At 37.9% G+C, this 26,246-nt stretch overlaps 2 protein-coding genes across 3 annotated transcripts; both read left to right on the forward strand.

Annotated features, from left to right (window-relative positions):
• The first annotated feature begins 4,219 nt into the window (after window positions 1-4,219).
• On the forward strand, window positions 4,220-17,987 carry LOC124297511 (uncharacterized). 2 transcript variants are annotated; one of them, XM_046748624.1, is made up of 3 exons: window positions 4,220-4,613; window positions 15,032-15,372; window positions 15,645-17,987. In XM_046748624.1, exons 1-3 carry the CDS (start codon window positions 4,531-4,533, stop codon window positions 15,935-15,937), a joined length of 717 nt encoding a protein of 238 aa, XP_046604580.1. In that variant the 5' UTR covers window positions 4,220-4,530; the 3' UTR covers window positions 15,938-17,987. The 2 variants fall into 2 exon arrangements, with proteins under 2 accessions (XP_046604580.1, XP_046604582.1); XM_046748626.1 differs by lacking the exon at window positions 4,220-4,613 and adding an exon at window positions 11,103-11,146.
• A 1,434-nt stretch (window positions 17,988-19,421) lies between these two features.
• Window positions 19,422-23,093, forward strand: LOC124297920 (palmitoyl-protein thioesterase 1). Its single transcript, XM_046749328.1, has 7 exons — window positions 19,422-19,700; window positions 20,750-20,859; window positions 20,957-21,084; window positions 21,196-21,354; window positions 21,444-21,561; window positions 22,529-22,687; window positions 22,766-23,093. The coding sequence occupies exons 1-7, from the start codon at window positions 19,571-19,573 to the stop codon at window positions 22,907-22,909; spliced, it is 948 nt and encodes a 315-aa protein (XP_046605284.1). The 5' UTR covers window positions 19,422-19,570; the 3' UTR covers window positions 22,910-23,093.
• The last annotated feature ends 3,153 nt before the right edge of the window (window positions 23,094-26,246 follow it).

The raw sequence follows: 26,246 nt of genomic DNA on the forward strand, positions 1-26,246 counted from the left end.
TTATTCGCTCTTTATGCGGGCTATAAAACGAGCCACGGTTATGATAAGAAGACGATAAGAGACTGACGCCTGCACTCATCGTGACATTCCTTACGAGGAACTGATAATCGAATAGTTTGCGGAATGAATTAGGATAAAAACTTATCTGAGCACCTTTGACTGAAGAAGGTTGTTATGTTGCAAATAAAGTTGCGGTTGAAATTTTGTTGATGTTAAAAACAAAGAAACTAGAACGCTTTTTCGGCCAAACTTTTTTCACAATTACCAATCAAACCCTTTGAAAAACGGAGGTTCGAAATTGCTTGGCTTAAGAATATGGAGAAACGATTAATTGCGGCAATTTAAATTTTTATAGGACTAAAACTGTAAACGGTGGAAAATTTTATTTATTTATAAAAATTGTTTCTCGAATTCTTCACTGTGCCGCAATAAATTCCTCTGAGTGACTAGTTGCTCGCAATCGTAATATTACGCATCGATCGTGTAAGAATCGGTTTCTCTGTTCGAAGATAAGCGGAACAGCGCCGCATTGTCAATGAGATGTAGATTAACTTTTAGCAAAAATCATACGTTAATGGATAAATGACAAAGCCAACTTGTTGATCTGAGATCGTTATCGTCATCCGTAACATCTGTCTGTAATTAACCATCGAAAATTTTTACAAATCTCATGGACATACAGTTATTATCTGTGATGAGTGTGACATGTGTCATTGCATCGATAATTAATCTAACAAACGATATAAATAGCTACAAGGTCACGTAATTAAATCTCGGAAAAAAAAACCGTACAACAATTAATTGTGTTTAACGTTTCAACGTCGGCAGCGTGAATTTGAGAATTAAATCAATTATAGTTTCATCTTCACATAAAGAGATATATTTATGGGATGGATTTGTTTCTTTGATGATCCTCTTGTCACCGAAGAGGAAAATATATATATATATATATATATATACATGTGAGGCGTATCGCAAAAGTAAAATCACTTGGGCAAATGAGGTCTTAATGAGATAATGAGGTAAACGTGAGAATAATGAAAAGAAGAAGAATATACTTGAAAAACACAAAGCGCAATATATATATATATATATATTTTATATAATTGCAAACAATTGACGATGAGTAGCGAAGAGATGAGTGGTGTACTATGAATATTGATTACATTACATACGCAATACATAAATATAGTTAGCAGAGGGATAAATATACAATTTGTATATTTAGATCGTACGTGTGCTGAGAGTAAAAGACTAGTGCGAAATACGTGTTAAGAAAAACAAGTGAAGAATACACGGAAGGAACGTCAGTTTACTTTGGAAAGCTAAAAACAAAGATGCAGGGAAATCTCGATGAAACGGAGCAAACGAAACTCGGACGACGAGTGGCTTGCCGGATGAACGAAAAAACGAAAAATAATACTTACGTAAATCTTACTCGATTTGAGAAAACTTATCAGCACGTTGTTACGTGTGATCACATTAGTTGGCTACTTTTGAACTTATGGAAGATACAGAGGATACATAATAAACTGTTAAGCTACGGGTAAATAATCTCGTCGTTTGTTAAAAGAGTGAAACGTAGGAATGTATGAAGTATAAATATTTTGTACACATGTACAGATATCAAAGTGAACTTTTGGAACGTCAATTCTCGCAAACGATAATGCAGATAATTGTCGAACCGTTGTTAGTTGAAAAATATACTCTGCGATAAGAATATTTTGCATGAAATAACGCTGGAGAATTGCATATTCGGTAGAACCGCGGGAAATGTGTGTATATTTTTTTTTTTTAAGAGATATTTTTGTCAAACAAATTCAAAGGCTGGTGCAAAATGAACAAGGCTGCTTTTGAGTCAATTGCAATTTCATTTTGGCTAAACGATCATTTTCGAACCTTTTAGTAGGTACGACACGAAGTGATGTCAAAAGTTATTTGAATGTTTCTTTGCAAACGACTGAATCCTAACAATTAAAAAATTGTTTAAAAATTGGTTTTGTTCACGACGAACTACATTTCAAGAAAAGTTCTTTTTAGATCTTATTCCCTCAAATGTTAGCGTTCGATAGAAAAAAAGATCCTTCCTAAAGATGAGCTATTAAGCTCTAGTTTAGCAGGTCGCGCTTAAAATTTTTATTCTCCATTCGTTTAACATGGGAAACTTTCACTTTCGTTGGAAGTCGAAATACTCGTAAGCTATTCGACATTTTTTTAAATCCATGCATTGATACATGAAGCTGAATTTTCAAGATTTCCAAACCTCTACAAAAGAAAAGCATGGTTATTATCATTGGAACACTATCGGTTAAACTAGAGCTAAAAAGCTCATAATTTTTTTATAAAACACTAACATTTGAGGGGGTAAGTGGTAGAAAAAACTTCTTTTTTTTTTTTACCACCCTCGTAGAAAAAAAAAAAAAAACAATACGAATCCGCACTACGGTTCATTCTCAAAGAGAGGAGGATTTAAAACTCGCCTCATTTTATCCGTGTACGTAATATTAATCTCATTTTTGTAATAAGCTTATTTTATATAGACTTATTTTTTCATACTGTTGAATTTAACTTCAAATTTTCATAGACTTTAAATCATATCGATTTCATTGAAAAATGTTATCTATTAGTTTCTAGGCACCATTTTCAATAACAGAAGTGCCTCATAAATTTGCTATCGCAAAGAACCTTGGATTGAAAAAAAACCCTAAAATTACCCAGGAGGCACTTTTTGTATTTCAAAAATAGAAAAATAGTTTCTATAGGCGTATAGGTAATAGGCGTTTAATCGGAAACTATACGAAAATGCGTTTAATCCGACTTACTAACAATCACAAGTTATTTGCGTTACTGAAAAATCTACAAACTGGCGTAATTAGGCTGAAAATATCAATTTTACTTTTTATCGGAACCATTCCATGGTTCCCTCGCATCAATCGAAATTCATAGTAATTTTAATACAACATCACCTTATGACATGAGCTACGGTCAGCAGATGAGTTGTTGCAATTAATGATTGAAACACTACACTGAACTGAATATTCAGTTGCTTGTACCTAGCTGCGATTTTTCCAACTCAATATTCAGTTCCGTTATAACTGAGATTATTTTGAACCAAAAGAATATAAGCTTGCATTAATCAAACATTTGTTGGATCAAAAAGTATGATATTCAGATTAACAAAATTATTTTCACGTTAACTGAATGATACAGGTCGTTCAACTTAATCTTTCTTTGTCTTCACGTGCTCGTGCTCGTATTAAACAATAATTTAATTAGTAAAAAGTATCGTTCATTTAGTTGGTGCAACTTGTAAATTATTGTAATAACCAAGTAATCGTTTCACCGCCCGTGTACGCTGTACTTAGTTGATCGTAGCATTTTTTTTTTTTTTTTTCTTTTCGATTCGACAACTTTCTCCTCTCAGTGCACATACGACCTTATATCGTTACGGCCGATATTATTCTTTGAGAACATATAAAATTTTTAAAATTCTACCCGAAATCGACAAACCTAACGTCGCGATAAGGTTTTTGCGTCGTTGACGAAAAAACAACACAAAAACGGCGAATGCGATCCCAAACCATTTATAGATGTGACGAATAAAAACATATTTTAGTGCACTGAGAAAAATTTCATTTATTACAGTAACTGGAGGAATTCGGTAAAACAGGTATCGTTAAAAAAAAACTGTTTGAATATTGTTGGAATTAGGAAAAACGAGGACGCCTGACCATTTTGGGCTATCGTCGATCCTTTTTTGGTTATTGCAACGCAAAGTCAGTTTGTGAGGTTTAATCTACTTTTTTAGTTAAATAAGGTTTTAACGTCGATTTATTTTTGCACGAGCATTAAATTTTCGCAACAGTTACGAGTAAATATAGTATAACAGTGATCGAAATGAGAAAGCATAGTAACGGATACTAGACTTTCCGGTAACGGCTAAAAAACTAATTTTCATACTGTAGCTGGAATGTTTTTTTTCGAATGTGGTGAAAAATGAAAATAGTTGAGGAACTAAAAATTTCTCTCATTATGCCGAAAGGGCTTATCCGCCAAACATACGAGCTTCTATCCTTGTTTATTTTTTTTTCTCAAACCACGGACTCGCGGGAAACGCGAGCACGTGCCTAGCAGGATCGTGGTGGGGGTCTGGTGGCGACTACCAACGAATATAGCATAAATACGAGTTGACGCATTGAAAACGGCACTCACCTCCTGACTCGGAGCGCTAGCGTGCGTAAGCCGCTTGGTAAAAGGGACGGTAACTCACAGTGTGACCCAAGACACGGAGCTTGCGGTACCTACGTCGACGAGAATCGCGTGTTCCATACCTGCGAATGTGTGTTAACGAAAAGAATTTTTCCGACATTGAAGTTGACGATAATCTTCCAAGAGTATCGAAATACTGCAGAGCGAAAACGTGAAATATTGTGCCAGTCGAGGATTTCTTTAACAGAGAAATTATCGTCCAAGTGAACAGTGCTTGCCAAAATTCAGGCAAAAGTGGAATCCGTCCCGGTGGAATCGGCCATGGGCCTCGTTTCGTCCACTTTCGCCTCCTTGGCCATTCAATTGGCCTGGAATTGTCAGAGGCTTCTCGACCCTCAGTACAGGTTAGTGGAAACTTTGGGATTTAACGAGTTTAAACCCTGCGGACGTGCCGACAACGATATCTCGTAATCAATTTTCCGGAATTACAACTCGGTTGATACCAAAACCAAGCAGAGAATTCACGCGGATTAATTTTGTTGCGAGTGTAAAAGAATAGAAAAAAAAACAAAATAAAAAATGAATAAATAATAAAAACCCAAGATCTTGAAAACGTTAATCCGAAGCACGAGGCCCGATATCTCTTCTTGACTATGCACAACGTGATAAATGATAAATTGAAACGGGAACAACAAAAATATGAGCAGCGATAAAACAAGCCGTGCTCATGGTCATCTGAAAATGTAGTGGTGAACAATTTAAGACGTAAGATCGGCCGACAATCGTCGAACGAAAAGCAAAGCATCGTGATGATGAGATGATAGTTTTTGCACAATCAGTGCAAGAGTTCGTTTTGTTTATCGTGCTTAACAAAATGTCAGAGCTCCCGAAGTCGTAAAGTAACGATTTATCCTGAAGATTTATCGTTACAGTGACGTCACTAATTTCATGCTCGTATTTGCGGTAGGGAAAGGGACCCTCGAGTGATAGTCGAAGACCACGTCTTCGTGTCAGCCCGCATGGTCACTTTCTCTGCAGGCGAAACCACCGGTTGAACTTATCTCATTCGGCTAATAACCGTTAGATATATCGCCTCGTATAACGTATTTAATGTCTCTGCGTATCTTCGTCCGTGTTTACACCGTCTGGGATATTATAAGAATTGAACAAACAGTTCAATTCGATGACCCGTTACCAAGTTTCTTCTTTATTTACCACATTCCATGACTGATTCCACCACGACACTGAGATAAGCCTAATGGTTGCACGTATTCCGACCTGGTCGAAAGTTGGAAAGGAAAAGTTCCAGGAAGATCCCGCAGTTCCGTTAGAGTCATTGAATTACTGTCAAAGTTAGTTTTCGTGAGATTACGAACGATAATCGAAAATTTCGAGACTGCTTGATGTGTTGACAGACTTTTCGCAAGCTTCTGTTATTCCATTCATACAATTCGAGCTTTGGAGTGAAGCTTGACGAAAGAAATTGTGAAATGAGGTGAATTCCTCAAGCCCAAACAAACCAAGTTTTTTCAGTACCTGTTAAGCATTGATTCTTATTGTTAGTGCCAGATGAGGACGGCGTGCATTTTATTTAAACGATGAAAACATTCGTGTTGGTTTCGGTTGAAAATATGCTGAAAACTAATTGGAAACATTATAATTAGGTCTACGCTCTTAATCGCTAACTCGTTGTTTTCAATAATACGGGATCGGAACATCAAAACAACTCGCAAATAATATTGACATTTCAATAATAAAATCTCACGGTTTAAAATTTTCTCATCTCAACAACTTCGCTTAATTATCGTACAATTTTTAACGGACCTTCGACGATGTGTGGAAACTTTTATAAACCTTACATATTTTTTCCAACTGTACAGCGGTATTCGCTCGATTCCATATGGGTTGATAATCGTTTCTACACTCAATGAAAGACTTTGAAACTCAAGGTGCAAACCCAGTTCACCTTCACTTTTAACCGAAGGAAAATTTCATTTCCAATAAAAGTGGCTGCTCGCGTATCTAGCGATTGAAGTGACTTCTACGTATGCTTACCAAGTAAAAAATAGTTTGCCGGAACGTTGGTTCAGTTATCCGTGACCTTGATCAAAGTTACCAAGTTCCAATAACATCATCTTGAGCATAAGTGGGTAGAAAACATAAGTGATGAAATATTCTTTGCAGCGATTGGTAACCACCAAGTTTCATTTCGGTGATAGGTTTGATAGGTACAATTTAAAGCCATCATTTTTTCATCCTTCCATCACAGACTTCATCGCTTTTGTAAAGTTATCGCAAGTGAGCATATAACCACGTTATTTCCAGCCAGGATTTTCTGTTCAAAGCCATAAATTTTTTTCCACGTTGTGAAATTTTGCCTGATGTATGAATTTTTCAATTTCTAACCAGGATTACTCGCGATTTTCGCTACAGATCTGTTTCTGGCGATAGACCAAAAACGCTAACTCAAAGCATAAATTTCGTCCACACGAAAGCTTGTACGAACAGTTCGCCAGTAAATAGTTTTAATAATTCTGGCACAGAAACTCGTGGCGACTGAACGTCCGATATAGAAGTTCGATCAGGCACGCTTTGGCGTTTCGGAAATCACAATCTCAAAAATATTTCAGTTTACCAGTGCAAAAAAAATTCCTACGACATTGAATTTCCACAGCGAGCCACAATTTCTCACCATTAAATATACGTTATTATTATCGTTACCCTAGAATGGATATGTTATACAGTGTATTTACTATCTGACGTTCTTAATGAACGGTAATATTATAATTAAAGTGTACGTCATCGGCGTATAGAAAAACATTGGATTTAGTTTTCAGCGCCACTACAATTGTTGGATGTAGACTAGGCCGATAGTTCCTGAGGTCAATCGTGATGGGTATAATGACCGACAATTTTTCGTAAACTGTTTCATCCTTCACCTAGACGTATTAGTAACAATTCCCCGGAAGGCCGTTAGGGCTCACTGAATGCTATCTGACAATTTTCAAAGCGATAGCTGAACTTTTTCATGCTCGGTAAAATCTATGCGGATACTTCTTCACAAATATCGAAATCAAGGTTGTAATTTGTCTAGTATAATTTTTTACTAATAGCTGAACGTTAGATTCAAAGAAAACTTTATTTTTTAATCGTTCTGTACTGTACGCATATAATTTGAAAATTAACTTCTAGGCAGAGAGAAGAATCTTTATACATACACGTCTTTACTTCAATTATCACTATTAAATAAATATGTTGTTTGAAAAGCACGTAATTTAATTGTTTCGAAATAATAAGTATTCTCGGCGACTTGAATTAACGTTTCTATAATTATCAAATCAAACTTTTCTCTACAAATCAGCAAATTGTTCGATCCAACTAGTATTCTCATTTTCCACTTGTTTGAAATAGAACCAACGAACCATGAAGCGCCGGCTTCCAAACCCGAAGGTGCTACTGGAGCTAAATTAATTTTAGTTGGAGCCAGATCCGGAGCTCGCACAAAAAAAAAAAAATAAAAAAATGGAAAACGAACCCTGAACTTGAAACAAAAATGTCAAGTAAGTTATGCAACATTTGGTACGAAATATCTCGTTATTTCTCGAATTTTGACGAATGAAGTTTCATTTTCTAACAAAGGCGAATGAATTATCCAATTTCAGTCGAGATTGATTTTCTCCTCACATTCCTGTATTCTTCGATAAATCATAAATTCGTTACTTACGAACCGTGCGTAGATTTCGCACGCACATATCCCTAGAGTTTTTTCTTTCTTCTTTTTATAACTTATTTATTTATTTTTTTTTCATTAGACCCGTTCTTTCTATTTCGTATCAAACGAGAAGCTGAAAGAGAAACCTACGCTATAAGGTCATTTATTTACAATAAAAAGTTTCTATAATTGGTTTTGCGATAAAATAAAAATGGCGCGACAACGCAAGCTCGCCGGCAATGAGATTATCATTTCCCCTAAGGTTTTCTTAGATAATTTCTTACGAGTAAATAGACCCGCGTTACCGAAGTAACGCAAACCGGCGTGATAACGCGATCGAGTATCGATCGTAACGATCGCGTGGATCCACGCTTTATTGCGAGGGTATAGTTATCGGAATACCTTGCGGTTGGTTGTGAACTTGAGAGCTCCAGGGGATTCGAAATCCGCGTTAGCTGGCGACAAATTTAAAAGTAACTAAAAATATACCAACCAACTTTATACAAGCTGCTGCTGCTACTCGAGTAGGTACAGATCGTTACACAAGAGCGTTTGTGTTGGTGGTGGACGTGGCCTACGCCTACACCACGTCTCGGTAGGAGATCAGCCTCTCTAATTTCAGTCCGTTCCAGTGCGTCCGCACTCGGTGCGAGTAAACAGATGGCTTATTTATGCGCGCATTTTTTAATCCAGGAAATTTGTGTGCGTTCTCAGTTATTCGTCTTCTACTTTGATTTTGATAATGCCAAAATTCGCACAGAATTGCTCTTGATCGATTTGTACAAGGTCAATTTGTTGATAGAATTTTAGGATTCTTTTTTCCGTGAGCAAAACTAGCTCGAAACTCGTTCCTCGTCCTGTCTAAACTACCATGCGTGAGTGTATTTGAAGCGAAGAACAAAATGTTTAACCTCAAGTTTTAACGGTAACTCGATAACGTAACATCGTTTTTTGAGCGCACCAGCGACAATAATTTATTGATAAATCATTTTTTCACAGGGTTGAATTCATTTTCACGGATAAGAAACGGTAGAGACGTCTTCTGGTGTGAACAAGTTGAAATTTTCTTTCAAACCCCGGGTACTGTGGAACCTTATTAATCCATACAAGCACACTTTTACGGGCTCTGCCAGGTTCGAGGAGAAAGCCTTATTGGTCGGTATGAGCACGGAAATCAATTGATGGATATCGTACAAGTAATGTCGTACACACGCTTGAGTACAAGTGTGCGCATAAGACGAAGGCCAGGCGGCGTGATATCGCTTTGTTGGGGCTATTAGCAATTCATTGGTTTTATTGAACAGCTCGATATGCTTGATTGCTCGCAAAGCTGGGTGTGTTTTTTTTATACCGTGTCACGTATTTGGATCAGAACCCGACTTATTTCACGTGTGCAAACGCACTCCGACTGACACCCGATGTACCCTGCATTGTAAACATATTTCGAACACTCATTCCGCAGTTGAATAAGCCCTGCGCGTGCGTGTGTGCTTAGCGTGTGACAATAAACTGTAATTATATTGCAGAGGTAAACGCTGATACTGGAATGAGAAAAGAGAAATGGGAATTATAGACGCCAACGCGGAGCAAACCCAGGCAAAATTTTTCAACCGAAACTCAAAGTCGCGATCTTCTATCTTCGTTTATCATTCTCTGGATGTCCGAATTCAACGTCATGGCAGTGACGTTAGCATCGAATTGTTTCACTGCTTGAGTCAGGAAGCAGGTGAAATTAAGGCGGTAAAAAAGAAGGGCTAAACATCGAAGAATTTTTGTTTTATATTGAATGTAAAAATAAATAACGCGTTTCGCTGTGTTGAAGATGACCGAGGAATGTCGACGTGAAGCCGCGTACACAACAGGTGATACTCGTGCGTGTCTATATTTACAATGAAACAAGAGCGTAGAAAAACAGAACTAGAAGAGAAAAAATAGAATTACAATAGCGCTGAAAAGTATTTTGACAAAGATAGTAATTGAGTTAATTACATGCAAGTATAAACTACAAAAATCAATAATTTTATTTGTTAAAAGAAATTCGATGTTCTACATAATTGTTAAAAATTAACCAGGAATCATTTTAATGCCCGTTAATTAACCGCCAATTTCATGGAAAGTCATAATTGTCATGGAAATAATCGTAGACAAGTGTTTCGAAGAAACGATTGTATATTTGAAAAGCGTATCCGAACAAAAGTCTCGTATTATAAGATTTCTGTGCATGGTTAATTTTCATTTGAACATGAATAAACGAATTTTTCTTAGATATTGTACTGAATTTTTGAATCAATGCTTCAAAAACTCGAGGAAATCTATCGGGGTAAATCGTTTTGAAAAAACGTGTTCCAAAAATGAGCCTGGAATGGAAATTGCAAAGATTTTATGTCGTGGCTTGACGATATACCAGTCCAGTAAAAGAAAAAACGATGAAAGCCAACGAAAAAAAAAATTATGAAATGAAGGTTCAAGTGGAGAAATTAATCTTGATTGAATTGAATCTCGATCTCAAGACTCTCTCCTTCGCGAATAAAAAATTCAATTTCGACAGGTTTAGAAAGCTTGTACATTGTTTCACCTTTTCTCAGTGTCGATAAATCAGGCCTCGTCTCTTTTTGTCAATGAATTCTGTACAAATCACCTAATATGAATCTTTGATTACCTCAATACGGCGTCCAATAAAACATCACTTAAGTCGTGCCAACAATAGCTTCTGAGGAAGTAATTTATGTCGAGCGATTTGGAGGAGATTTTTATTTTACGTCTGAAATGAGCTGGAATCTATTCAGAGACGGACTGAGATAAGTGTTTGTTTGAATTACAAAAATCATGAAATAATTAGGAAACTTTTCTGAAATAATCGAGAATGGAGTTCCTCGAGTTAAATACCGTGTACATGAAATTTTTTTCCTGTCGCAAAAATATTGATTTAATCGTGTTGAATTTGATCGAAGTTTGCCTCGTCGTTTGCTCTTTTGGATGCTTTTTTGCTGAGTCTGCATTCCAGACACATCATTATTCATTTTCTTGGTTTGTTACACTTCTGCTCCTGCCACGCGGATGTTTGATGACGAAGAAACATCGCTCACACCCACTTCTTGTGCGCTTTGTGCACCGAACCGGTGCGTTCCACGCCTCCTAATTCGATTCAAACCGTGAGTCCGTACAACATAACACGTGAGCTAGCGAGCAACGTTTCATGCGAGTGAAGTCTACGAGGAAACACGCGTAGGTATAAGTGCGTCTATTCTTAACATCAATTAAACTCAATTAAAGTGGCCAAGCAGCGGCAAAAGTGTCCCTGCAGCCTGCAATGCCACGCTACTCAGAGCACACGAGGTGTTCTTAAACACAAAGTAATTCGGTGCACGTACCTACTTGCGTACGATATTGTACATGGTAGTGGTAGGTACAAAACGGCAGCGATATAGTCTAGAGATGACGACAGAGCAGATTCTCTCCTGATAAGTCGTACGACACTGTATAACACATGTGACGATTCGTATTCTTAAAATGAAAATTGAACGTAGTCATCGTGACTTGTACGTTCTCCACGACAATCCTCGTCAACCCGATAATTAACACGCCTCACCGAGTTTTCTAATTTTCAATTAAATGAGACGTCGCACATCGTTCGATTTGTTTTCGCCAAGTTTGATCGGTAACTTATAGTCTGAATGTTATACCCCGAGGATTCCATCTCGACGTAATCGACGGTATATAAGTATTAAGTCACCGATTGGAACGTAATCTTGTACCAATTGAAGGAGATCGATGATGGTGAACGGGGATTCATCGATGTAAAGAATACGAATGGTCGAGTGAACGAGATAAAAGATGGAAAAAGAGCTGGGACCTTGGAAGTTCGAGAACTTGAGACCTTGACGTGTCGATGTGACCGAATCGAGATGTCGTGAAGTCCGAGGCGGTCAAGAATGTCCGCGGACAGCGTACAGACCGATCATGATATGGTTAGATGACTGGACGCGTGTAGGGAGTTTGTCCACTTGAGCATAACGTAATATCTATACTCGTAGACGGTTGTTGTTGGTGTGTGTTGATCGTGTTCGGTGCTCGTGCACCCGGCTGGTCTCTCGTCTAGTTGGCGCGTCTTGGGACTGATTGTGAGTTTGCGGATCCAGCAAGTTACGCCCACTGCACACGGCGTCTCGTATAAACATGTCTCCGATGTTGTACCGGCTGTATAGTAAACGGCAACGGTGATCAACACTTGAGAAGAACTTTTATAAATCTAGATTGATAGATGCACAGACAGACAGGACGACAGTTACAACGATGTTTTCGCGCCGTGAAACGAGTCCAGAGAATTTATACAACAATAGAACAGCGGCGTCTTGTTCAAGGTTCACTGCTAATAAAAGTCTTGGAAACTTGAGAAAGATTTTAAACACGGATTATGCAACGATGTTCCTAATTATCAAACGCTGTCTCGTGTCCTTTTATGGAAACCAGAAGTAGTCCTGGGTGCAGTAGCGATTCAGTGGCGACTTCCGAGGTCAACCGCTCGTAGAATCAGGTTTATATACTGTCGATAAGAAATCATCTGAATCGTATGGACAAATTTAACGCTATTCGAAGTGAGCTACCTATAAAAGACCTAATTGAAACCGTACTGTAATTCTGACAAGTTGATTGTCGTTCGACTCGAATAAGTTAGCAATAATACACACTTGATCGCTTCTCAAAAAGATTCCGAGTTACGCGTAAGAAGGCACGTGAGATTAGGCAAAATGGTTCCAAGCTGTTGGATGTTAGATGAAGTCACATGATCATGAAAGGCCAGCTGAAGTCACGCGAAGCTGTTCCAAGTCATGCTATTATAAAATCAGGTGAAGTTATATAGAGCAATTTGGATTCGTTCAGACAATAAAATTCTTTCAAACCTTTTGATCTGTAAAAGAGGTGTACGTTAAGTCGAAGGAATATAAGCTGATCTCGAAAATTGAGATAATGAAATAATTTATCTTCTGATTTTAATGACCGGTTAAGAAACCGAACTATTTCAAAGGGAATTCAGAGTTTTTGGAAACACTGTAAACATACAGAGCAATAACGAATATTCGAATCACATATTATCGACGTGTTTTTACTTAATATGGTAATTCTTGTTTACTGCCAAACAAGTCGTACTAGACCAGTAAATGAATGGGAGGTATTTCAGAACCACACCAGCTTCATGCGTTGCGAATCGATTCGCGCACGATCGGAAATAAATGTGAGATCGGGAACAAAGTAGAAAAAGAGAACATTGGACATGAACCTGCGAAGAAGACAATGTCTGGATGTTTCGTAAGCGTGTTGGATCCGTGGGTAAAGGTCCTAATTGTACAGCAAGGGTATTGGAAACGTTAATTATTGAACTTGTATATGAATTGTGTTAATGAAGGCTTCGAATGTTTTCTTGTTTCGCTGAATTCCACGTTGTGTGTCACCTGATACATGAATTCCGGGAATTGATACTCAGCTTTTTTTCACGTGGAATGCGGAATCCAATTGACATTCATTTTTGGGTAAAGGTGCCTCTTGTAAAAATGCACAACACGAAAGTCGCACTGTACTGACACTCCAATTTAAAGGTCAACGCCTTACTTTCCAATAAATTTAAGTTCTAGTGTTTAAAGTGATATGCCAATCAAAGTCGTGTGTGATGGCCTTGCTCGAGTGCACATGCATAACAAGTATCCGTGAATCACCGTGCGACGTAAATCGAATACTTAAGTGGTAGATGGAGTATTCCATAATTAGTCGATGGAATCCGATTGACACCTGCGTTAAAGGCCAGCGATAATCTACCTTACGTAACAGGACGATATTGAGAAACGTATCGCCAAAAAAGGGCCCTCGCTAATTTCTCTGTTCAGGAGCAAGAAGTGACGACTTGTAACTCGGGGCAAAGACCCATGTCGCTGGTATACACGTCATTCTTGTACCCGGAACATACGTGAGCAAGGCACGATTGTGTGGTCCAACTCGGTTCAACCAATCTCAGTCAACTTCAACACGAGCATTCAGCTCTACTCACGACGAGTGCGAGCGCACCGGATTGTACTTGGACGTTTTGCCGATTCATAAGCAAGCAGCAAACGCACAGATAGATAACCACGCAGTCACTATCTCGTAAAACTGAGGTTTAATAACTGTTTGCAAAAAGATGATAAGCGAAGTTCGAATACAGAGAAAAAGTAAATCAGATCTCGATGAAGAGCTGTTCGTTTAATCTCCGCAAGAATTGCTGCGGACTTCTATTTCGGGTTCGGTCCATGTCAATTTAACCCATTCTCGGTCAGGGTTCATCAAACTGCCCTTAACTCGCAAGACGCAGCGGCTGCTTCTCACTTAACCATTTGTCAGCTCTTTTTGTCGGGTCCATATAATACGAGTGGAAAAAATTCCAGCGACGAAACGAAGAACTAAATTACATTCAATCTACCGAACGAATGTTACGGTGCATAATTTATAATACCCGGAATTACATCATGTCGATATTCAAAGAGCAAGCGTGCAGCCGTGATTGGATACCGAAATAGAAACCGCGTCACGAACGAAAAAAAGCCAGACAGATATTATTGAGTGTATAGTGTGTCCATAACAGTTCGCACAAAGCATTCGTACGAGGCCGAGTTGTCACAATCACGTGAATGAATCAATCCCCGTAAGCTTTTCATTCTTATCAGAGCTGAAGAAAGATCTCTTTTCATGCCTAACCAGACACAGTAAGGCAAGGGCCAAGAGCCAAGAGGTTAAAAGGACAATGCGGCGCCGGTTCCACGAGCACAATAACTCGCACGGTACACCAGACGAACAGCCTGCACTAAAAGCATGTGGCTGATAGCGACATTTCCTAACTCATACCCAAACTCGTCATCCGTCGGAGCCTTTGACCCTGGACCTAAGACGAGATTGAAATATTGGTAGGGCTACTTGGGAGCTAGCGACTTCTCGAGATCCTTCCGCGTTAGCTGATCATGCAAGATTCACGAATCACAAGCCACATTTATGCACTTTACAATCTTGTAACATTCGCAGAAAAGTTATCATCGTCTCGTTCATTCTCTAAAAGACCATAACGAGATGTGTTGTTCGGATTTACAGATGCGTAGAGTTGAAACGAGCTACAGAATCGCCGTCACCGGACAACCAGAAGCTGGGTCATACGGTTGATCATGAATCGCAGCGGCCAACCACAGTCGTCGACAAACGAAGTCCAGTAACCCACCTGAATCAGAGGACACGTGTGATTAACCGTCAACGATACAGGAAGAGACCTGCCAGCTTCGACACTGCGATGATTGCGAATCGGTGCGACAATCCGTCGGCCGTTCGTGTCACCCGCGTCGTTACTTCAACCCCGAGCTTGAAACGCAACCCTCAGCCCCAGTTCTGGGACGTCACTTCTTCCTCGGGCTGCTCTTCAGATTCCGGATCGTATTTGGGTGAGTTTAAAAATCCGCAATCCCAAATGACCTTGTATAATTTTTGACCACGCAGAATTTTTCAGACCTTCGACGGTTGTAATCCAGCTAAAGTTTCAATCTGAGTTTACCGAAATGAATTTCCATGAATAGCATCGGATTCCGTAGAATTGACAAATTTCGTGAAGCATTTTCAAAAATCAGAGAATAGCCAATTACAGGACTTCTTGATTTGGCAAAATTGTTATGAATATGCGCATTGCCAATCAATGAGACATCTTTGTTCGTTACAGATTCGGATTCGGACGTGGAAGATCGTCTGAGCGGATCATTCGCGGTAAAGAAACACGAAGAAACTGAGGATGAGAAAACTTTTTCGATGTCGGCAGAAGAAGAGGCGGCCTTGAGGATGACAGTGGGTCGAGGTCACTTCAGCAGGTCAAAAAAAGACAGATTCCTCAATCATTTGAGGTTGGAAAAACGGCTCAACGGTCTGAGCGATAACTTCTGTGGAGCAAATCACCGTGGCCGTGGTGGTATAACAGGCAGACGTTACTCTGGGGATCTGTACAGGGTCTTGTACTAGTCTAGATTCAGAATTTTACCACGGAATATGCCCTATGGAAATTAATCGAGTAATCCAAAACGGTTGTGATACCGGAGGTGAGCACTTTCACAGTTATTTGGATGGAACGATAGCTGTTTCGGCACTCAAGGATCACGTGACGAATGTGAGGATGGAGGAACTTGAGTGTGATACAAGTTCCAATCCAACATCTTCACATACTTGTGCAAATTGTACAGTGTTCATTGAGCAGCCGAGACTTGTGCAGATAAGTGTTCATCTCTGATGCGTTACGCGGGGTTTGATTTACAAGGCGAGTACGGGTCAGTAGTAAAAGCCCTAACGAGGCCAAGAACGAAGCCTGCGATAAAGCGATACTCGAACCACATATACGACTTTGTGGGTGCAAACGATTCTTGGGAAACTTTGTTCCACATTCGAAATTTTGTCATGTTAATTTCTCGATCCTAGAATGGTAACGGCTTCGCAATAGCGATGACAACTGCATGGACAAATTCGCGTCATTCAATGAAATTTACGACCAGTCGTCACTTCTGTACAGTACATACAGTCAATCAGCGCAAAGCCAATTCTCTGTCTATTTGGTTCTTCAAAGTGATCTGATATTTAACACGATTGTTTTGCCCCTTGGTCCTGAAACGTGACGCGCGCGATACCTACTCGACGAACGTGGTTGCGAGCTATGCGAACTTGAGACCATTTACAATCGTTCTGCATCATCGCGAATGCTCGCTATACATAGCTGGATACCTTCTTTAGGATATCAAAGTCGTTTTAGTGCAGGCGGATTTTTAATTTATCGAATCTCATACGTAGTATATACGTGTCATTGTAAACTGGTACTTTTAGGGCCTTCAGCCAAGGTTTACACACGATTGCTTTCAACCGGTAACCTTGAGTCGTTTTTTTTTTTTTTTTATTCTTTTTTTTTATCTCATCCTGTTTCTCACAGTTATCTTTGTTTCAAGTCTTTAGATATGGCAGCAAAAAGCCGCTTTTATATGATGAGTAAACGAAACCGTGTGTCTGATGTTTGAGCAAATGATTCTTCGGTCATTTCATATTTTATTTACATATACGTTATAACTGGTATTACGATTCGTTATTTAATATATTTATATCCGGTTAGTTGAGTCAGAATGCCGCGTGTTCGATAAAAACTATTATAAAACGAACGTTATCTACTTCGAACTTTTCCTTTATTTCTTTTTTTTTTTTTTCTCTCTTCTGTCTCTGTTTAAATTGTAATTTTCTTCGAACACGCGAATAAACACATGCTTGGCTAAATTGTGGGTCAATTCCGCACGACTAGCAACCACGTAAATTCACATAATACGGTAGGATACGACGAGTGCAAAAAATTAAAACCTTATATAATTGCATTGTCTTAAAAATCATAGACACAGTAGTCTAGGTATACTTATATGCTACGGTAATTGAAAATTTATAATCGAATCGAATTTAAGGTACGAAAGTACTCGTACAGTTGTAGAAGGGTGATTGAGCCAATACAAGAATGTATAATGAAATGAAAAACCCCATTGAATGAATAGAACTTACCATGTATAAATTGTATCAAATATTTCATACGCTAGACGACATGTTCATTTATTGGCATAATCCCTTGATGATAAAAAAGAAATGTTTACGTGTAGTATATCATGTAAATAGTGTCGCGATATCGACACAAAAAAGACTGCTTGAATAATTGAAAATAGTCTAATATTATATAGATTATGTTATTCCTAATTCTTCAAATATGTATTATAGGTATACCGAATTACTGCAGCGCGTTGTACATATGTACAATGGAAATTTTATAATAATTTTAACTATTATTATCCTCGCAAAAGATTTACATGTTTCAATATATTCTATGTAATCAATCCCATATATCATTATACACCCCGTGTTACGAACTGAATTCGAAAGAATGATTATTACTTTCATGATTTATATATTTTTTTTTTTTTTTATTTTCTTGCGAAATGAATCTGTTTCTATATTTGATAATAAATGTGTGTGAAAAATAATAACTCTGTGATGCATTTACACTGGTTAGAATTATTTCTTACCTGTCATGATTTTTTTTTTTTCTAATTCATCAAACCAAAATATACACGAAAGTTGAATCGTTGACGATTGCTGATTTGCATAAAACATAACAAATAGACGTTTAACTCCCAAGATTCTTATCAGCGCAAAGTAAAGTGAACGCAATGACGAATCACTTATTCGAAGATGAAGGCAAAGGGGGTAAAAACTGCTCGCACACTTGACGGATTCTTTAGGACCACCAAGGAAACTACGAAGATAATATTGTGACATTTTACCCTTATGTTATCGCAAAATGTGGATTATCGAAAGTTCTCGAGCTTATACGGATAAGGGAAATACCTAATTTGGTTAATTGTAAAATAAAACATAACACGCGACTCATTTTCACACGCACAATTCCCGTGGATATTTCACAAAATTTCACGTTTTTATGTGAGTAAAAAATTTGCGTCGCAATTTGGACACATGAGCTTCGTTTCGAGTGGTGTACACGCGTTTACAAAAATATATTCACACCAAACGTCGGTTCGTAGTAACACTATTCAGATGTAGCCTTGCGACCCACATTGCTTACTCTTCACCCGGAAGTGTTTTTCGGCCCTGAGACCTGCGAAAAGACCCTACGTTACTAAATTTATCGCCCATTCTTTGGCAGCTCAAGTTATACGCCGTGGCCCTGCAATTACCGCGCAACCTAACCTCTGACTTTTTCTTTCTCGTGAAAACATCAGCAGTTTACAAAGAGAGTAAAAAAACATTTAGGTAATAAAGCAATAGAAACATCGTGCCGTATGTTTACGTGTACAATATACATGTAATTACGATGCAAAGTATGATTTACGCTGGCAAATTAAACATAGTAGACGTTACAATTGCAGGTTCTATTACTGAATAATGTAGTTGATAATTGGCTTTTTACCGTAATATGGCTACTGGGTCAATTTTTATGCAAAGTTTAAATTATATTACGCTATTGAAGTCGAAAAGTACCCGAGAAGTACGTAATATTCAATAATTATAAGACAAAATCAAATATTTTTGTAGGGTGCAAATCTGTTTAGAACCTCGTAAAGTGCACATTGGGGTGAAATTTAATACATCAGATTAATACCGGTTGATTCGGAATTTGAAAATGTCCGTAATTTAATCGTGACGAATGAAATTGTCAAAAATGTATAACTTAACGATGATAACGAAACTACGAAATAACGTTAAGCAAAATGCGGTATCCCATCGGAACCGGGTCATTACTTTTTTTTTATTGAAGTAAATCTGGATTTTCCAGATACTAATTGAAAATAATGACAAGGGATTTAGTCAAGTTTGAAATCCTGAGCATCGTCCGAAGATAAATACCTATAACGCGCAATACGTGTGTGTTTCAACGAGTTCCTATAATTCCCGCAAGAGGCTCTGCGCGATGAAAAAAATAGGCGAACATTAGTACACACAGACTTGTTTATCAGGCTGACATTGCATATTTGTGAACTGCATATAACAATTTGAAAAGGGGTGTAAACCTTATTTACACGTGGTGGATTGTTCATTTGTCACCGGTAGAAGTCAAACGTTAAAATGTTCGCGGGATATAAAATAGTAATATTTCTATCGGTGTTTACATTCGGTTGTGAATACTCACTGGCTGAGAACCAGAATCACGGCGGCCCTGAGCCTCAGATTCCAGTTGTTCTTTGGCACGGAATGGGTGAGTCGAATTAACGCTAAACATGAGAAAGAAAATATGTTCTTGAAGTAACATTTATCTCTAATCTCGCAAACAAGTCGAAACAAGTGACAAGCAACCGGCACCCGTGTCGTATACAATTTTAATTCATCGAGCTTTGCAATTTGCCCGTAAGATGCCAGCACAGTTTTCTTATTCGCATATGCGATTCAGATTCTGTCAATCTATTAAATATATCCCTAATGGTTCATATTGCGACTAATCTACATGTCCTTAGCTCTGCCTTCACAACCAGTGTGAAGTTTTACTCTGTTTACTTTGAACGAATCAGACTAACGATGAGCTTTTGCGAGCTTGCTTTTCGAACTCTTTATCAACCGTGGTTGTGCGCTTTAGTATGGCTTTCACTTCATGACTTCGTCGTTTTTGTCAGTCGGTAATGCAGACAATGTTACAATCGGTAAAGCGGGTTCCGTGGTGTTCTTGTAAGTCGGATTGCCGTGAGATCAACAACAAAGGGGTAACTGTATCCAACGACGTTTCAAACCGGGGAAAATTTACCCAACTCCAACAATTTATCGGTGTTTTGATAATTACTGAAATGCGGATGGATTCATAAGATAAAATTCATCGGACATAAGATGTTCAACTAATTTTGAATTATGAGCTTTTTAAATTATTCGAATCCTTTGGCCAAACAGAGATGCAACATGAACTGTTCACTTTAAAGTATTCTGTCACGTTTCTGTGTATTATATTTATTAGTATAGTCATGTTCACATAAACATCATAAAAATCATTTTGCAGACTCATGTACCGATGCAATATTTATATTCCATTTGCAATTTCAAAAAGTTTCGAGAATACTGTCTCGTTCTGTATAATTGAGAAACTCCGATTACTGATCAGATCAGATAAGTGATCTTTTTCCAGCCATAATTAGAAAAGTGTCCAAACAGTCTAAACATACAAAATGATCGCATGGCTTCGCTGTTTGATAAATTTGACGAATTGTTTTGTTCGTCAAGTTCATTAGAACCAACGAATAGTTACGTAAATAATTATTGCAGGTGATAGCTGCTGCTTTTCTTTCAGTCTTGGGCAGATAAAGAAGATACTCGAAGTCCATTTAACTGGTGTATACGTTAAATCCATTCGTATCGGGGGTTCCGAAATCGAGGTACACCCAATAATTCACCAAACACGATTGTAACCTTTCATCACGCTCATTACAGTACTTGTTTTATAATTTTACTACCTTTAGTCACTCTTTGTAGGATGTTGAAAACAGCTTCTTCAAAAATGTAAACGACCAAGTTGCCGAAGCTTGTAATCAGTTGGCGCAGGACACCCGTCTTCAACGCGGCTACAACGCCATAGGATTTTCACAAGGAGGACAGTTTCTGTAACAAGATAATAACGATGAAAAATACTATATCTAAAAATATGACAACAAAATTTTCAAAGGCTCCAATATCTAATCCGTATCTTAATATTGGTTACTCATTTGAACCAGACGAGCGGTCGCCCAGAGGTGTCCCAACCCGCCAATGCTGAACCTCATCTCTCTTGGGGGTCAACACCAAGGAGTCTACGGCCTTCCACATTGCGCGTCCTTAGAGCACCGCCTCTGCGACTACTTGCGACGGATGCTCAACTATGCAGCCTATCTTAAGTAATGTTCTAATTGAAACGACTTAGGGTAACGTGTTGTCGAAGTCAAAAAGGTACGATGGTTTCTTAACAGCGTAATTTGAATTCAAGGGAGGTGCAACGCAAGCTGGTTCAGGCCCAATACTGGCACGACCCGCTGAAGGAAGATGAGTACAAAAAGAACAGTATCTTCCTCGCCGACATCAACAACGAGCTGACTTTGAATGAGGTAAGAATTTCGGTAAGCTGCGGATGTAGCGATCGTTAGTAAACAGAGCACGCTATACATTTGCCATCGCAGAAGCGTTGGATTGATAAGGAATCCTAAAATTAGTTGAGAAGCGTAGCTTGAAGCCCGAAAAAATTGTTGGCAAGTATTTTCAGGAGTGGATGTATGTGAGCTAAGATTTCTCGTGAGCAGGACTCGGCCAGTCGAACCGTGGAACGGATTTGGATGATATTTGCACGGGACACTGTTCATATGGCGAAGATAGGCCAATAAAGTTTAGAGCCCAATTACACTGCCGGTTTCGAAACAGATATCGCTAACTCCGTCATTCTTCACGATATTCAAACAAATGCTAATTCAGTCAGATTATTTCGAGTAAACCCCGTTTGGACAGCCCAGATAGGACACCAGTGTTATTGGACACAAAAAATAACCGAAAGCTGTATTGGTAACAAAATTAATCGGGCACACTCCGATTGGACAACAAGATTTATTCAACACAGTCCGATTCGATACCGAGAATTGAAACGATTTCAAAAACTCCGATTGGACACCAGCGATTTCGGACACAGCACGATAAGACACTGCACATTGAAGAAACTTCGACAGACCAAGAAATTGAATGAATCTTCAAACACTGGATTGAAACCAAAATTGTTAAGATATGGAAAAGTAGCCCAAAACTTCGTATTCGATTTTCATTCAGTGTATCCAGTTAACAACACTGTACAGTTCTTCCAGTTCATGACATAGGGTGGTTACTAATGCTGCAGTGGAAAAAAAACCCTATGTCCGATAAATCTCTGTGTCCAATCTGTCTGTGACCAAGTAATCTCGTGTCCAATAATTCTAGTGTCCTACCGAGTGATGTTCAAATATCAGGCAAACCAGCAGTAGGCGATCATGCTTGATGCACAAAAGCGGTGAGCCTGTTGGCTGAAACGGGTTTGTTTACTTCTGAATTCAGGACTACAAACAGAACCTTCAAAAACTCAAGAAGCTGGTGCTGGTAATGTTTGAGAACGACACAATGGTTCAACCACGGCAATCAGAATGGTTTGGATTCTACAAGCCTGGCCAATCCGTGCAACTTGAAACTCTTCAAGAGTCTGCCATCTACACAGAGGTATATACCTATTTTTATAACGTGCATCAAATTTTTCCATTCTCCGCATTATTTCAACCATCTTTTATTCACCGACAGGATCGTCTCGGTCTACGTGCCATGGACAAAGCCGGGAAGATTGATTTTTTGTCCATTGCAGTGGATCATCTTCAATTCACGGATGTTTGGTTTATCGAGAATATAATAAATAAATATTTGTCCGGGAATTCTTTCGAATTTTAATTAAATCTGTTCTCTACTCACACGGCTATGTGAACGGATTGATATATGTTTTTATAAAATAATTTTATACCAAAAATAAGATGAAACTCTTGATTGTAATACGACTATAAATAGAAATAACTTGTGAAGATCTTAATATACCTTATCGAACAAAATAAACATACTCGTAAAGTAATGTACACAATAAAGTAAACATACACAAAAGAAATGAGTTCACGTGTAAATGTTATCTATAAATCTAAATATCTGCGGTCCAAATATTATAATCATCAAAGTGTTTAAATAATTATTATCAGCAGAAAACTAATGATGTATACACATAAATATCCAGCCGCTTATATCACGGTTCAACCCTACATTGATCGCGGAATTAAGCTTCGACACGTGGTTACAAGTAAATATTTTCACCAATGAACTGTTATATTAACGCTATGATAATTTAATATTCTGACTCTTTCCACTCAAGCTACAAAGTACATGTACAGGATTCGTCGTAAGAAATGAAAGTCGGCAACATAGTCAGTAATTAATTTTTCAATTACTTGAATAATATTTCTCGTCAAATGGAATTATAGCATTACACAAGATAATATCATCATTGTTCAGTGTACAGGGTGTTGATGAATAAGCGTACCAAGCTTGAAAGGGTGATAAAGTGTGCCTAATATAGTAATTTGAGAGACAAAGAATATCAATTTTTTCAACAATATTTTTCCTTGTCATTACGTTTTTATACAAAATATATATCACTTGATTCGCGGTGGTAGAAATAGTAAAATTCTTGATTCTTAAAGATTTCAGCTGGCTGACTTACAAAAAGTTTCGTGCCAGCGGCTGCGGGCTGCCAATAAAATTGAATGGCTTCTGAATTCATTGCAGACACGTTTGGAATCTCGCTCGCAGGCTAAATAAGGATTATCCAATTTATCTGCTTAGATTGCGTATGTTCCAGTAGTAGACGACATTGAGGTATGACGATTTTTTGTTAATGACACTTAGGCAAAGAGCCTGCGGCCAACTATTCACGGAAATACTTTCTACAGGTTCTGTTTCACCATTGCCGTTACAGTTCAGCGTTACATTACAGGTTTTATGGCCAAACGCATAAAGCTTTTCCTATTCATTGCCATTACGTCGTACGAGTTACAAATTTGAGACAAGGAAAATTTAGCCGTCGCTTTATTTATTTATTTATTTTATTTTACTTTTTTTTTTTTTTTTAGGGCAAAAAGTGCATTCGCGAAAAGATGCTCAAGCCAGGCTTCGATTCATTACAAAAAGACATCGAAGCTTTCAACGACTAGAGAGAGAGGGAGAGAAGCTTGTATAGAGTCACTGAACTCCGAAATGATCAAGTTATCGACATCCTTTTATCACGCATTCAATTCAAATCACGATAAATTGTTCGATTATCAGTGTATTTTAGCACTCGCTAAAGTATCTTCGAGTCCAATAAAATGCCGCCATGTGTTTAAGAAAAGAAGTTAATTAGAACTCCTGAGAGAAATTTGATAACTAATTCGAATTATGTCTGCAATTTTAATTCTACCTGGATCAAACCTGAAGTGTTCAAATATACAACAGACGGATCAGCTCTTACGAGTTTTCTCTTTTTTACCCGCGAGCAAAACAAACTATTTCAATTTTGTCATGATTCCGAACCGGTTTCCATCATCTGATCACAGAATATCTTCATGTCTTCAATGATTTATTAAAAGAACTTTGGGAGTATTTTCAAGTGTGGCATTCACGACGTAAAGTACGCTTGATCAAATCGCGAAATTTCAAAAAAGGTGATAATTAGTTACAAGTTAACATAGCTTTGAAACTCAGATGATATATGGAAAATGTTTCCATACAAAAGTTTCGCATCTTTGTATGAAATTTCTAAAAATAATAGTTTGCGATTTTTGTGCCCCGTTAAAGTGTAATTTTGATAAAAAATCTTCGAAAATCTTCTGTAAGAAACTAGTGCCCTAATCAAATTGGCTGAAAGTTTTACACAGCACGTCTTTTTCAATACCAAAGATTGTCTACAAGTAACAAAAGTTACGAGTAATAGTTTACGTGGAACTGTGAAATCTCTCATCCATACGTACGATAATGTGGCGGTACGAATGGTGAAAGTTATACAATCGGTATTACGATACGCGACACATAGTTGAATTCTTACCTTGGACGAATATGCTTCAAAAGTGTTGTCCGGCAGTACGGAACTCACATATCATGTCAGGGATCGCGATAAATGATAAATAAAGTATACTTCTCCAGAAAAAGTCGTCGACTGAGGTTGTAAACAAAACGCGTAACAATTGAAGATCGCCCTCCAGTGCGCAGCAGCGCCACGCGCAGGGTAAGAAAATAACTTGCCGCGCCGCGAAGTTTGAACCGAATTCCTGCCACTGTGTGAATATTTGTCGATATATCTTCCGAACCACTGCACCGCCCAGTATGAAGTTTTCAGACAACTTTTCGCATTGAAGAAGGCACGCTGTGTATAAATTGTAACCGATACGATTAGGGCACTTTTCACTTACGAATAATTTGCGCGCATTTTGCATCAAAACTACACTGAAACGGGGTATCAAAAATCCGAAAAAATACTCTCGAGAAATTCACAAGGGAACCTAAAATTTTTGTCAACGAACTTTTTTCATGTATCGTCTAGGTTTTAAGCTACGTAGACGCGAAAAATCAGAACACTGTTAAAATCAATATATTGGATGAGTTGTCGTGAAGAAATCGTCTGTCGAAAAAATCTGAAAAAATTCAAAATTTATCCTTTCAATGTGTCCTTTGATTGTGTATAAAGGCAGTCAGATTGAAATGGGTCAGGGAAACCGACCGTTCGATTTGACGTGGAATGTCCCATACACACACTGTTAAAAATGATTATGAATTTACTAGAAATTTACTGTACAAAAAAGGTGTAAATTTACAAATTCAGTGCAGCAACGTAAGTCACTATGCATTTGTTTGAAATTTAAAATGAAAATTTTTGATTTTACTAAAATTCATAGAAAAAGCACAAAAAAGTAATTTGATTTCACTAAATTTTGTAGTAAATTTATTGGGTTCATAAATTGAATACACAGTAAATGTATGGTGAATTCATTGTTCTGTATCCGAATAAAACTTCTAATACAGTTAAAGAAGTTCCATACAGAAATTTTTAAACAGTGCAGTAAATCGATAGAAACAAGCCGACTAAACAGTCTATTTTTAGCGGTTCTTTTTATCATTTAAACAAAGTAATTCAATTTTTCATGCTCATCGTTATAATTTGATGCCAACACTTGTACAGGAAAGTTTGATTTTAAAAACAAAGCTGTCCCTA

Source organism: Neodiprion virginianus, chromosome 2, assembly GCF_021901495.1.
Source record: "Neodiprion virginianus isolate iyNeoVirg1 chromosome 2, iyNeoVirg1.1, whole genome shotgun sequence".
NCBI classification, from domain to species: Eukaryota; Metazoa; Arthropoda; class Insecta; order Hymenoptera; family Diprionidae; genus Neodiprion; species Neodiprion virginianus.

What these genes read in the sequence shown, in the direction of transcription:
- LOC124297511 (XM_046748624.1), top strand. Translation starts at nt 4,531, where the DNA reads ATGGGCCTCGTTTCGTCCACTTTCGCCTCCTTGGCCATTCAATTGGCC. An exon ending in CTTCTCGACCCTCAGTACAG is followed by an intron (nt 4,614 to 15,031) that starts GTTAGTGGAAAC and finishes TCGGATTTACAG; the next exon opens with ATGCGTAGAGTTGAAACGAG. An exon ending in AGATTCCGGATCGTATTTGG is followed by an intron (nt 15,373 to 15,644) that starts GTGAGTTTAAAA and finishes TGTTCGTTACAG; the next exon opens with ATTCGGATTCGGACGTGGAA.
- LOC124297920 (XM_046749328.1), top strand. Translation starts at nt 19,571, where the DNA reads ATGTTCGCGGGATATAAAATAGTAATATTTCTATCGGTGTTTACATTC. An exon ending in TGTTCTTTGGCACGGAATGG is followed by an intron (nt 19,701 to 20,749) that starts GTGAGTCGAATT and finishes TAATTATTGCAG; the next exon opens with GTGATAGCTGCTGCTTTTCT. An exon ending in TCGGGGGTTCCGAAATCGAG is followed by an intron (nt 20,860 to 20,956) that starts GTACACCCAATA and finishes CACTCTTTGTAG; the next exon opens with GATGTTGAAAACAGCTTCTT.